At 42.9% G+C, this 13,558-nt stretch overlaps 1 protein-coding gene across 2 annotated transcripts in view; it reads left to right on the top strand.

The window, feature by feature from the left end:
* The window catches only part of LOC126469803 (MAM and LDL-receptor class A domain-containing protein 1-like), a 1,070,274-nt gene extending 1,059,970 nt beyond the window's left edge, over nucleotides 1-10,304 (top strand). For both annotated transcript variants that reach the window (XM_050097061.1, XM_050097062.1), the window contains one exon: nucleotides 9,511-10,304. In XM_050097061.1, the coding sequence (XP_049953018.1) occupies nucleotides 9,511-9,731 (221 nt within the window). In that variant the 3' untranslated portion in view covers nucleotides 9,732-10,304. The remainder of the gene's footprint in view (nucleotides 1-9,510) is intronic.
* The last annotated feature ends 3,254 nt before the right edge of the window (nucleotides 10,305-13,558 follow it).

Below are 13,558 nucleotides of genomic sequence, written 5' to 3'. Positions count from 1 at the left end.
TGAAATCTTATTTTAACAAAATTAAAAACGTGTACAAAGCTACCTTGTCCAAAACGTCAAGAAACAGTGAGATACTAAGCACCGTTGTCCTAAAACGGACTGTATCAACATCCGGTCTTTTGTCATGCACAACGAGAATATCAGGGATACCACCAAAATATGGAGACATTATGGATAAAAATAGATTAATACATAGATGTCGCGGAGTAACAAATCAAAATGTGGATTCACAAGAAAAATTTTAATGTATGACTGAAACAAAACAGAAGAAATAGGCAAATGTGCAGTTATGGACTTTCATACGCTTTCCATCCCCAGTTTTACGATAGGTGATGCATACTAATAAGCTTGTTCATGGCTTCCATAATTTTTCCGTCTTGTTAAATACCGAGAATATGACCGAAATTCAGATTCGTGCCACTGACAGTTGGTTCGAATCTGTTCAGAGACTTTATCTTGTTTTGTTGCTGGTGTAACTTTGCATTCGTGAAGTAGACGACTATGGCTACTACTGAGTGGTTGCCGGGAGATGTATGATACGGTTCGTTATGATTCGTCACTTACTTGTGACAGTCAGTAGCTAAATGTAGCAGCGAAAGGACGTGATGAGATACAGCTTTTGCAACAAAAATAAAAGAGCAGTTACTGTTTTAGAAGTTGAGTACTTGAGAACTATGCGGATAAGGCATTGCTGTAGTGATCACTCTCTTATTGCCATAATCATAGCTAAAGTACAGTAGATAGATTTAACGTGAAAATGGCAGTAGAGGTATTTTATGCATGAAACGACCTTCTTGCAATCAAAGAAATTTACGTTAGTAATTCAATGTGATATCATAAGTGGGAATTATTCCCCCGGGGCAACTAACTTAGCACTGACGTCTGATAACCAAAGCCCAAATATAGACCTGTTTAGAAAAATATGTAACTTTCACTGCATCAACGACGGACTGAATCCTAACGATTTTTCCCAAACGAATTAGGATGAACGATTAGAGCTGATGTACCGGTGACGACGAGGTTATTAGAGATGGAGCACAAAATCATTGTGGGGGAAAGATATCAATCGTATCTTTCTGAAGAGAATCGTCACGGGTTTTGCCGTAACTGATTTAGGCAAATCAGGGAGAACAAATAACCTGGTTGGCTTCCCTTCCGATTACGCGTCTAGTGTGCTAGCCGCTGCACCACTCGCTCTGAAAGTAAATTAGGGGATGAATAGTTCATAGTATATGATGTGCCAATGGTATAGCAGGTATGCGCCGGCCGGAGTGGCCGAGCGGTTCTAGGCGCTACAGTCTGGAACCGCGCGACCGCTATGGTCGCAGGTTCGAATCCTGCCTCGGGCATGGATGTGTGTGATGTCCTTAGGTTGGATAGCTTTAAGTAGTTCTAAGTTCTAGGGGATTGATAACCTCAGCAGTTAAGTCCCATAGTGCTCAGAGCCATTTGAACCATAGCAGGCATGCCTATATGCAACGTAACAGTAGTCTCCAGAAGATAAACAGTAACACCCACAGTGACAGTAACAACTATGACAATGAAGAGGATAAGTAGGAGGAGGAAGATGAGATGTAACAGAAAATAAGACACTCAGAATTATGAAACAGACATAACATACCAAAATGCACTGACAAATTATACATATCAGTCAAATAACAGTTAAGGATAGCAAATACTAGAATAACTGTAGTACAAGGTGCTGGCAATCTAGCCAAGAAAGCACCCAATGTTGTACATGGATGAATACCTAATATTAACATATAGCATCACCAAGAAACCATTTCCGAGGTATTCACCGCCAGTCACAACTGATGTTGGCACTACCAAATTCCTTCTCTGCCATATCATCTTTTTATATTTTTCTTAAAACAATAATATTTTACATATATTTCAACATCAAATTATTTGTACTTTAAAAAATATTTTGTTCTGTGCCAAATGTTGCTGATGAAACTGAAACAGAAAAACTACAAAAAGATGACAAACGAAAACTGTAACGTGCACTACATGTTTTAAAATAACAAGTAACAAGTCTTTAGATCTGCAATAAAATATCAATTTGCAATAAAATATAAATTTGCGATAAGTAAACATGATGTCCCACTACAGATTCCATCGATGTACCTATGTAAAATGTGAACGACGTCAGAAGTTATGGTCTGGAACGGAGAACAGAATTATTTGTTACTTCAAAAAAGTATTTTGTTCTGTGTCAAATGTTGCTGATAAAACCGAAACAGAAAAACTACAAAAAGATGACAAACCAAAACTGCAACGTGTACTACCTGTTTTAAAATAACAAATAATAGGTCTTTAAATTTGCAATAAAATACAAATTTGCAATAAAATATAAATTTGAAATAAAATATAAATTTGCAATAAGTAAACGTGATGTCTCAATATAGATTCCATCGATGTACCTATGTTAAATGTGAACGACATCAGAGGTTATAGTCTGGAACGGACAACAGAACGTAACTAAAAAATTTGCAAACATGATTGTGTTCTCCTTCCAAATCATTACCGGGGATGTGGAGTTGGTTTAGTGGCTCATTTTCGCAGCAGGTGATGTCCCGCATTTCAAGTCAACAATTTCGCGTCATTTAATTTTGTATTGTGTTCTTAAATCTCGTATTTGGTTGTATGGGTCATTGCGGAAAGCCATTTGAAATACAATAAATTAAATTAGGCGCTATTCTGTTTAAAGTTATTCAGTACACATCGTCCACTCCAGCACTCCCATTAATCACTTGCAGTCGATGTCCTTGAGTGAGTAGCGTTACAGGTTCAACAACAGCCCTTTGCTCTGTTATTAATTCATTATTCTATTCAGTTACTCTGCAGACACATTACTGGACATAAAGATAACTCTGCAACATCTGAAATAAATATCTAAGGTCTAAGTCATCAAGCACTGTTTCACATCAGTGTATTAGAGATATTGGATCATGTATATCAGTGCGCTGGTTGTGTGCAGGAGTTGGGAGAGCAGCGTAGCTCAGGCCCCACATGGGATCACCGCAGATTGCCAAACATGAATTGTGACTCAGTAGCATGGCGTAGCTGCAAAGCGTGTTTGCCGGGACTATTGACTTCATCCCTGTGTGCTGAATAGGTCCGCCATGCGGCCGCTGTGGTATCCCCTGACACACAGACGTCAGGAAATCGCGACTAGACACTGGAAATTTGTGCTAATGAGTTTTCGTTCATCCTTGTTCAGCTGTCCCTATTTCCATTTATTTTCGTAAAACGCCTAACACATATAGCTCACCGAATGACGTGGCGCAGAAGTACGAATATCCCGTTCATGTTAATCTCGTTAAAGTTAAATACCGCGCCGAATATTTATGCTCGCATGTTGATTCTGCAGAGGCATTTTCCGACGATGGACAGAAGTAACAGACAGTGACACATTTCGGTGTCACTTAGAACCAGTAGTCTAATTTGCATTTGGTTCTCAAATGTTCTGCGACCTTCTATTAAATGCTTTCAATATAACACTTGAAATGATTAAACCTGAAGAATCGTTTACGCATACCATAATGTAGATAGATCGACAACCGAACAAGAATGTCAGAGCACGCTGGAGGGTCCTACGAGCATATTTTTAATGTTTCATCAACATTAAGGTCAATAGAAAATAAAAACCAGAATAGTTTTGAAAAGAAAGGACAAGAAAATGGATCCTTGTTAAATGAATTCCCACCATTCTTGGAAGAAGACATAAACAAGAGTGGTCGTGGAGAGATCAGATTTTAGGGCTGTCAGACCAAGAGATGGAGGTGTGCACATACAGGCTGACAATTATTGTAATACATTAAAAAAACGTAAATCACACTTTATTCAACACGTAAACGTCACTACAGGTATCCGGATTTAGGTTATGACATGTTCGATATTCCTGCCATCATTGACGATGATGTGGAGCAGACGAATAGCGAAATTCTGCTTGACCCGCTGAGGTGTCGGTACATCGATGCTATCGATGACGTCCTGAATACTTGTTTTCAACTCAGAAACGGTTTTGGGATTATTGCTGTACGCCTTGTCTTTAATACAGCCCCATAAAAAGGAGTCGTATATGTTCAGATCCGGAGAATACGGCAGCCAATCGAGGCCCATGCGAGTAGCCTCTAGGTAACCTAGAGGCAGAATGCGGTCCCCAAATTGCTTCTCTAGGACATCCAACACTCTCCTGCTTCGGTGGGGTCGAGCTCCGTCTTGCATGAACCACATCATGTCGCATTCAGGGTCACTTTGGATAATGGGGATGAAATCATATTCCAAAACCTTCACATACCGTGCGGTAGTCACTGTGCCATCAAGGAATATCGCACCGATTATTCCGTGACTGGACATTGCACACCGCACAGTCACCCGTTGAGGGTGAAAAGGCTTCTCGATCGCGAAATGAGGATTCTCATTGCCCCAAATGCGCCAGTTTTGCTTATTGACGAACCCATACAAATGAAAGTGGGCTTCGTCGCAAAACCAAACCATACAGCGCACACTAATTCCCATCATGCCCCGCTGCCAACCGTACAGTTTAAACGCCCTGTCGCAAACCGTTCAGAATTTATGGCGATTTTATTTCATATAGTTCAATAATTGTCATCCTGTATCTCTCGTTGGTTTTGTTCTATCCCGAAACAGAGCCTGTCAAACAAGACTCCCTTGATAATCTAGTCTTGGCAGAACAAGATATTCTAATCGAAAAAAAGATGGAGATCAGGATTTAAAGTCTTGCAGACGCTGGGTCACGACGGTGAAGGAACTCTGACTGAACAAGTGTGGAAAAGGAAATAGGCCGTGTCTTTTTCAAAGAAACTGTCTGGGCATTTGTTTAAATTAATCTATGGGAACCATTAAAATCACGAAAACACGGAAAATCTAACTCCAGACAGCCGGAAGGGGGAGGGACTGAGGGGGAGATAGAGAGAGAGAGAGAGAGAGAGAGAGAGAGAGAGAGAGAGAGAGAGAGAGAGATCTGAATAAAGTTACTCCCAAATACGAGTACAGATTTTAACCACTGCACCGATTTGTTCGGTGGTCCTAACTTTCGACAGCGTTTGTAATACCAGTCCATTCTATTCATAGTATAATTTACCAGTAGCTTCTTCGCACGTTTGAAATGTCTCCAGACCATTACCGTGATATTTTGGCGTGCAACACAAAGACCGATTCTTCTGCTGATTCCTATTCGGCCAAAGCAAATGTTCAGTCTGCTGCGCGGTGGTCGTGACCAAATAACGTATGATGGCCAGAGGATTTGTATCCAAAGCTTTCAACATGACCATTTTTCGTACGGAGGATCGTAGGAATGCCCATTTGCGTGTAAACTCACGCTGGAGTATCACATAAAATATTTCTCCATGTACTCTACGTTTTTTTTTTTACTTTCTTTTACATAGATTACTCTGTAGAAAATTCTCATTCATAAAATTGTCCGTACATGCGAGTATAGAATAGACCGCCCTGAATTTGCACAACAGAAGAAGACATTACGTAGCTTCGTAACCTATTCATCGCTTCATGTACAACGCAGATGCTTATTTTGCATTTAGCTGTCATAACTATTCCGACGTCTGCTAAAGACAACCAAACACAGCTTTATACAGCGGTTCCACTGTATTAGTTTAATTTACTTCATCAGACACTGTTTAACGATTATCTTCTTTGTCCAAAGTTGGTTATCGCTGACGGAATATTTGTTTGTCACTTCTTCCAATGATAACACATATCTGAACAAAAAGTGTTTTTATGTCTGTTAGTGCATTGGCCTTTCTATTATCATATCATTATAAGTGAAAAACTGAAGCTACTAAGGTATTCCTGTTGTTATCCTCCACAATCACGCACTGTAGGTGCGTCTTGCCTTTTTTGTCTTCAAAAATACGGAGACGATACAACTCAAGGGCTCGCAGGCAACATTAACACAGTGTCAAATGTTTCCTCCCCCTAGGTCTACATCTTAAGGAATAACTGTAGCACGTTAATACGAAAAATTCTTGAGTCAACTCCATGTGAATTAACGATTTCAACTTTCGACCGACTGCAAAATGCATAGCACACTGACGAAAAAGAAGTCAAAAGTCCAAGAAGGAGTTGTGCGACATACGATCTGAGGCGTCTTCTCACGGTTCGCGCGACTCCTCCCGTCAGAGGTTCGAGTCCTCCTTCGGGCGTGGGCGTGTGTGTTATCCTTAGCGTAAGTTAGTTTCAATAGTGTGTAATCCTAGGGACCGATGATGTCAGTGTCTGGAACCGCGCGACCGCTACGGTCGCAGATTCGAATCCTGCCTCGGGCATGGATATGTGTGATGTCGTTAGGTTAGTTAGGTTTAAGTAGTTCTAAGTTCTAGGGGACTGATGACCTCAGATGTTAAGTCCCATAGTGCTCAGAGCCATTTGAACCATTTTGATGATGTCAGCAGCTTGGGCCCATAGTAAGCACAACGTCTTCAGGCCACAAGTGACCCATCGGGACCATCCGACCGCCGTGTCATCCTCAGCTGAGGATGCGGATAGGAGGGACGTGTGGTCAGCACACCGCTCTCTCGGTCGTTATGATGGTTTCCTTTGACCGGAGCCGCTACTATTCGTTCGAATAGCTCCTCAATTGGCATCACGAGGCTGTGTTGGTCCCATAGTGCTTTACCACAAATTTTCTGTGCAACATAAACGAAAGTTGGTAGGCGGGTTTCTGCATCTGAAAGATGATGCCCACTCAAATTTCGCTCTGGTCGCATAAGAGTGGTGCTAATAGCGCCACTATGAGGATACAAATCATGTTTGGTATAAATACACGGAGTAACGGTCGTGAGCGTTACTTACCTTTGACAATGGACGTGGTGAGGTGGCGTTAGTCAAGAATGTCTTCATGACGACAAAGACGTCACTACCAACACCTCACTGAGTTTGAACGAGGTCGTGTAATAGGGCTTCGAGAAGCCGGACGTTACTTCTGTAATACTGTAGAAAGACCTGGCAGGAACGTAGGCACTGTACTTGAGTGCTGCCAGCGGTGGTCATAGGAATGTAGGGTCACAAGAAGACCGGGTTCCGGACGATCACGTGGCAGTATGGCTCTGTCTCATTGTACTGCATCTGCAGCAGCAATTTGGGCAGCAGTTGGCACCACAACGACACAACGAACTGTTACAAATCGGTTACTTCAAGGATAGCTCTGAGTCAGACGCCCTGTAGCGTGCATTCCACTGATCCCAAACCTCCGCCATTTCCTACTTCAGTGGTGTCAAGCGAGAGCTCATTGAAGGGCAGGGTGGAGGTCTGTTGTATATTCTGTTGATAGCTGGCTCTGCCTCGGTGCCAGTGTTGGCCTTGTGTTGGTTAGAAGGAGGCCAGTTGAGTCACACTGGATTTATGGACTGGAGTGCGATTTCGGGTGACAGCAGGAGCACTCTTGTGGTTATCCCACACACCCTGATTGAAAATCTGTACGTCAGTCTGGTTACTCGACCTGTTGTGCTGCCATTAGTGAATAGCATTCCAGGGAGTGTTTTCCAACAGGATAACCCTTGCCCACATGTCGCTGTTGTAACCCAACATGCTCTACAGTGTCGACATGTTGCCTTTCTAGTACCTTCCGCCGCGGAAGTCGAACACGCACCAGAACAAATGGACGTGGTCAGCCCATAGAGGGCTCCGCCTCCGCAGTGGCTATTCCGCGCAGCGGCTCTTGCGCAGCCACCGCTACGCCACGTACAGACAGCGGCCGATAGCCGCTCTCTCCGGTTTCGTATATAGGGACCCGCTCTGCCCTAGTCCAACCCTCCTTCTCCCAGAGCGGATTTTCCTCCATCCCCCCCTCCCCTGAGACCCTGCACCCCATACTTGCCTCTTTCCTTCCCACATCCCTCCCTACCTGGCCCTCTTCAGCGCGCCCCCCGCTCATCTCCCCCATCTCTTCCCCTCCCTCCCTTCTTCAGGTCTCCTTCATCTCCTAGCGCCTGGCAGATCCTCTGTATTGATCATGATCAGTGTGCCACATCAGTGTTGTGCTTAGTGCTGTTTCTCCTGTGCATCAAGAGGTGTGATTTTAATTGTGTACTGCCTTGAGGTTCGCCGTCAGTGTTACGTTATGTGCTACGCCATCCGTCGATACCTTTATGCTCTAGTCATACTGTGCCTTGTGTTCTTTTAATCGTCGCAGTGCGTGGCTTTTTGTGTGTGCTACTTTTACACTGTTTTTTATCTCCATTTTACAATCACCCCGTTTTTTGTCTATTACCTTCCATGATGTTCCCCTTTTTTACATCTATGTTCACCTTATTCTCTCCTTTGCTGTTTTTAAATGTCTTCTATTGTTTTGTTCTATGTCTTTCGGTTGACGAGCAGCGCATATGCTGCTGCCAGCCCGCCCCGATGGGGAATTGAAACACAATAAAGAAAAAAAAAAACCTAGTCCAGTCAGTCTGGTACTCGCTATGGATTTCGTTTCTATCTCGGCGGTACTGCGTTCTGGTCGTTGCTCGTTGTTGACATTTGCCTGGCTCTGGTTCTGAGTGGATTTACTGTTGGTGTTTGGTGTTGTGGTTTACACAAGCCTCCGTTGTTTATCTCTTCCTTGTTGTGTTGGTCATAGTCGGTCGTGGTCGGTTGTTGTCAGTTGTCGTTGGTCTGTCGTCCGACTCGTCCTGTGTTTACCCGGTGGTGCGTGCTCCAACGCCGGCGGCTTCCCCGCCTGGCGGCTCCGATCCACAGCCCAAGGCGTTCCCGCAGTTGGTTTTGGTTACTACAGCCTTGTCCTCGAATATCGCCGGCCGAAGTGGCCTTGCGGTTCTAGGCGCTACAGTCTGGAACCGGGCGACCGCTACGGTTGCAGGTTCGAATCCTACCTCGGGCATGGATGTGTGTGATGTCCTTAGGTTAGTTAGGTTTAATTAGTTCTAAGTTCTAGGCGACTGATGACCTCAGAAGTTAAGTCGCATAGTGCTCAGAGCCATTTGAACCATTTTTTTTTTCTCGAATATCAAATCTGTTTCCAATATAGCACATATGAGACATCACCGGATGACAACTCCAAGACCATCCACATACGGCATTAACCATCCGTGTATTGACTGACCAAGTGCAACAGGCATGAAACTCCATACCACAACCCGACACTCGGCCCCTGTACAACACAATGCATGCAAGTTTGCATGCTTGCATTCAACATTCTGGCGGTTACACCGGTTATTAATGTACCAGAATTTCCCATTTGCAATGGCATATCTCGCGCTTGCATTAACCTATGATCTTGCAATGTTCTTCACTTACCTAGATAAATGTATTCTCGAAATTTCATTATTCGACATTAATTATTATTTGTATCGCAATTTTTTCATAATTGTATATCATGAATGTAGCTGTTGATATTTCTCGCAGTCACTTTATTGGTGCTCCCACTGGTAGCGCATTTATATGTCAAATGCACTTTAAAGCTTAACTTTTTTAACGACATTAGGTTTTTGGAATTAACGCACCCGTTATCTCACTTTCCAGTTAAGGCAGCCCCTCCGAGCGGCCCATCTGCCAAGACTATCGGCATTGTGGTTGCCGTAATACTGGCAGCGCTGCTCTCCGTCGTCGCATTCTTCGTCGTGAAGAAAAGGCTAAGACTGAGAAGGCAGAGAAATGTGGCGGAAGACTCCGATGTTCGCTACCTCACTTCGGACGAGATCCTCGACTTCAACATGGCGAGGCCGGCTGACGATGACGCGTGATCGCCAGTGGTTGCAGCACCAGGGGTTTTTACCGACAGTTTCGTTCCCTACCTGCAGCTTCTCTGGCGAAGTCGAAGCGCACTTGAAAAATATGCATCAGACTTTTATGTTCAACATGTTTCTTCGAGAAAGAGTTTTATTGTGACTGAGTCGACAATGTAATAATGTTAAAGAGATGTAAGGGCTCGATTTTCTAGGAATTAATTAATTACGTACATGCAGTGGATGGTTCATGACCAGAACAGAACCAATATCGACTTTTGGTTTGTGGCTACGTTACTCAGGTACAATGAACGAACTTATTCACCCCCAATTCAAGTACATTCAAGATATTGTAAGCTTCAGAACTGAACAGTATCATGAAGCATTGAAGTACATGAACTCTGAAAGTATTTCTGCTGCACACACACACAGTGATCTTGTAGAACATCATACCTGTAGTTAATTGAAAATTGCAAGTCTGTAATACTAGTATCGCTGATTCGGTTACCACAGTTCTGAATGTAGTAATGTATTGTTTTAATTATGTCAAAAATGTGATTTAATATGTAAATAAACAGTAATAACGATGTATTTACCTCTTACACTGGTACCTCTTTTAAAACTACACCTATTACATCCCTAATATCTATCAGGCAGCTTCAGTTGATCACTGAGTGTCATGCAATACTTACAGTAAAAAGTGGTTCACAAGGATCGTGAAACATACTACGCAACAACACAACAAAGTTCCCTTTCGAATTGTAAATGCATAGCCTTCTAGGAGGTGTGGGGGAGAGGGGGGGGGGAACTGAGTGGAAGTAGCCATTTTCTGTTCCTCAGTGTATAGTCATTTAAAATATAAAAACAGTTTTTTTTAAATATTTAACTTGATAAACAATTATTCGCAACCTTGGTGTTTCTGTGCAAAATGTGCAGTGATGTGGTTGGTACTGCAATGTAGACGACGATGCTGCATCCGGTGTGTAAGAAATGAATGTTCTTTTTCGTGATGATCAACACACAGCATGGATTGTAAGGGCGGGAGAGTAATGTCAAACTATATACTCGTATATACTGCGTTGATCATTTTGATATGCTTGGATTTGCTCTACCATTTTTCCTTGAATCACTGCAGATCATAATTGTATTTAAGAATATCCGTCTTTTGTAAGTCTTAAATTCTTACCAGTGTCCAGTTACATTTACCTCTTACACAGACGCACATTATATATATATATGGTGAAGCGAAATTCGCACACTCGGCCTTCGCAGCGCGATTCCTCAAATGCCAGAAATAATAAAAATGTCTATCACAAAATTTCGTCCGATGAGTACATCCGGCAGAAAAAGGACGTTAAAGAGTGGCAATCTGGCAACACCGTAACCACATGTATGGTAACTATCTCTGTCAGTACTTATAATTCATGCTGTGCAGTGGGTAGAGTTTTGGGTCAGCATGCAGCATGTCGAGGATTCGATCCTGAGCTAAGGCGCATTTTTTTTTCATAAATTTACCTCATTTTATAACGCTGTACATAGCAAATACGTGGTTACACAAATAAGAAATAGACAGCTGAAACAAATGAACTGTTATAGGACGGAATAAATACAAAAACAATATCTATTTCGAGATGCCAAAGACGATAGCGTAGTACAAACCACAACATCTACTTGTCATTTATACTACATGTAATATGAGCACTCAGATGGCGCACATTAGCAGTGACAATTATAATGTCCATATTAATGACCGCGTGACCTTCACAACACAATACGTTGCCCTCAGAACAACAGATGCTCAAAGCGACCTCCCTGCACGTCCAAACATTGCGCAGCCCGCCGGATCATAGAGCTCTGGACCCTTCGCAGGTGAACGCGGCAGCCATACAACTGGACCTCCACGTCCAAGCCATTTCCCTGGAAATGTTCTGTCCAAATATTGTCGCACATTAATTCCAGAGTGTGGAGGTGCACCATCATGTTGGAACCACATTCTCTGCCGTACATGTAGTGGAACATCGTCCAGGGCATCAGGCAGATAGTTTGAGAGGATGCGTGATACCTTCGTGCAGTCAACCGGTCAGGCAATGTGTGGGGACCCAAACACCTGTCGCCCCATATTCCGGCCCAGACGTTGATACCAAAGTGAACTTGATATCCATGGTCGCGGGTGACGTGCGGATTAACCTCACACCACTGGTGGGCGTTGTGCATATTGAAGACCCCCACATGAGTGAACGCTGCTTCATCCGGCCATATTACAGTGTTCACAAAGTATCGTTGGCTTTCTGTTGTTGCTGTAATCATTAACAGAACTGCATCCGCTGATGGTGATCTGCAGGATGCAGGTGTTGTGTGAAAGCATAATGATACAGGTGCAGCCCACGCTTGTGCAGCACTTTAAGGACCATGCGTTGTGAGATACGCAACTGCCTTGCTACGCTACGTGTACTTCGTTGAGCTTCTTGGTGTATGACCTCCAGAATAGCTTCCTCAATAGCTGGAGTACGGAGTCCTGTGGACGACCTCTGTCACGCGATAGTGGAAGGAGAGAAGCTGACTCCCGAAGGCGCAGCTCCAGATGACGAAACACATTTTTATCTGGATGGCGTTGACGAGGATATCTAGCTGCATATTCACGAGCGGTAACCCCAGCCCAGTTATCAGATGCACCAAGGACCGGAAGCATATCCACATATTCATCGTCTGTGTATGCCATACGTCTGCCACATTGGTTTAGAGGTTTACAATGAGAAAATTCGATACGTGTACGCATGTACACTGGATTCTGTCTCGGGCGCATTACTCTGCTCGCAACTAGTCAGTGTCTGGGACAGCGCATACAGTTTAAACACGCCGTCAGTGCTGCGTGTTGTTCCACCTAACGTGCATTACCCCTCTGACAGATATTGTTCTACAAGATTCATCCTGACACCTCTGACTGCGAAATGTTCGGTTTCGAATAAACACTGTTCCCCTAATGGCAATAGACGTGATGTTTCCACAATCCAATAGACAGAATAATAATATTAATAAAAATAAAACTTTGAAAATTCTCAGCCTATTGAATTAAAAGAAAATTTTACCAAAAATAATACTAGAAATTTTTACCAAACTTTTAAACACATACCTAAAGGATATCAGACACCAAGTATTTGTTTCAAAGATGAAAATGGCAAGCCGGCCGGAGTGGCCATGCGGTTCTAGGCGCTACAGTCTGGCACCGCGCGACCGGTACGGTCGCAGGTTCGAATCCTGCCTCAGGCATGGGTGTGTGTGAAGTTCTTAGGTTAGTTAGGTTTAAGTAGTTCTAAGTTCTAGGGGACTGATGACCTCAGCAGTTAAGTCCCTTAGTGCTCAGAGCCATTTGAACCATTTTTGAACATGGCAAAATGAGATTAAATAAGAAAGAAAATAGTGAAATTTTAGCAAAAGTTTTTGAATAGCTGTTAAATTGTCCAGTTCCAACAGATAAATTAGAATTTCCAGTGACACTTCAAAATGTAGAGGAAGATTTCCCACCAACAGATCTAGAAATTCATAAAGCCATCAAAATACTCCAAAACAATAAAGCAAGTGGTGAAGACTCCATTACAGCAGAATTATTGAAGTGGTCAGAACCAAAAATCATAAAGGATCTACAGCAGCTTTTTGAGAACGTTTGGAAAACCGAAAAGATGCCAGTGAATGGAAAACGACATTAATTCGCCCGCTACATTAAAAGGGAGACAAACAAAATGTCAATAGTTATAGAGGAGTGCCACTTCTGCCAGTGGTTTACAATATATTATCAAAAATTTCCTGAACAGAGTGGAAGATACTTTAGACAAACAACTGGGAGAATA

This window comes from Schistocerca serialis, chromosome 3 (assembly GCF_023864345.2).
Source record: "Schistocerca serialis cubense isolate TAMUIC-IGC-003099 chromosome 3, iqSchSeri2.2, whole genome shotgun sequence".
NCBI classification, from domain to species: domain Eukaryota; kingdom Metazoa; phylum Arthropoda; class Insecta; order Orthoptera; family Acrididae; genus Schistocerca; species Schistocerca serialis.
Note: the sequence above shows the minus strand (reverse complement) of the source record. Positions and strands in the feature narration are given on the sequence as shown.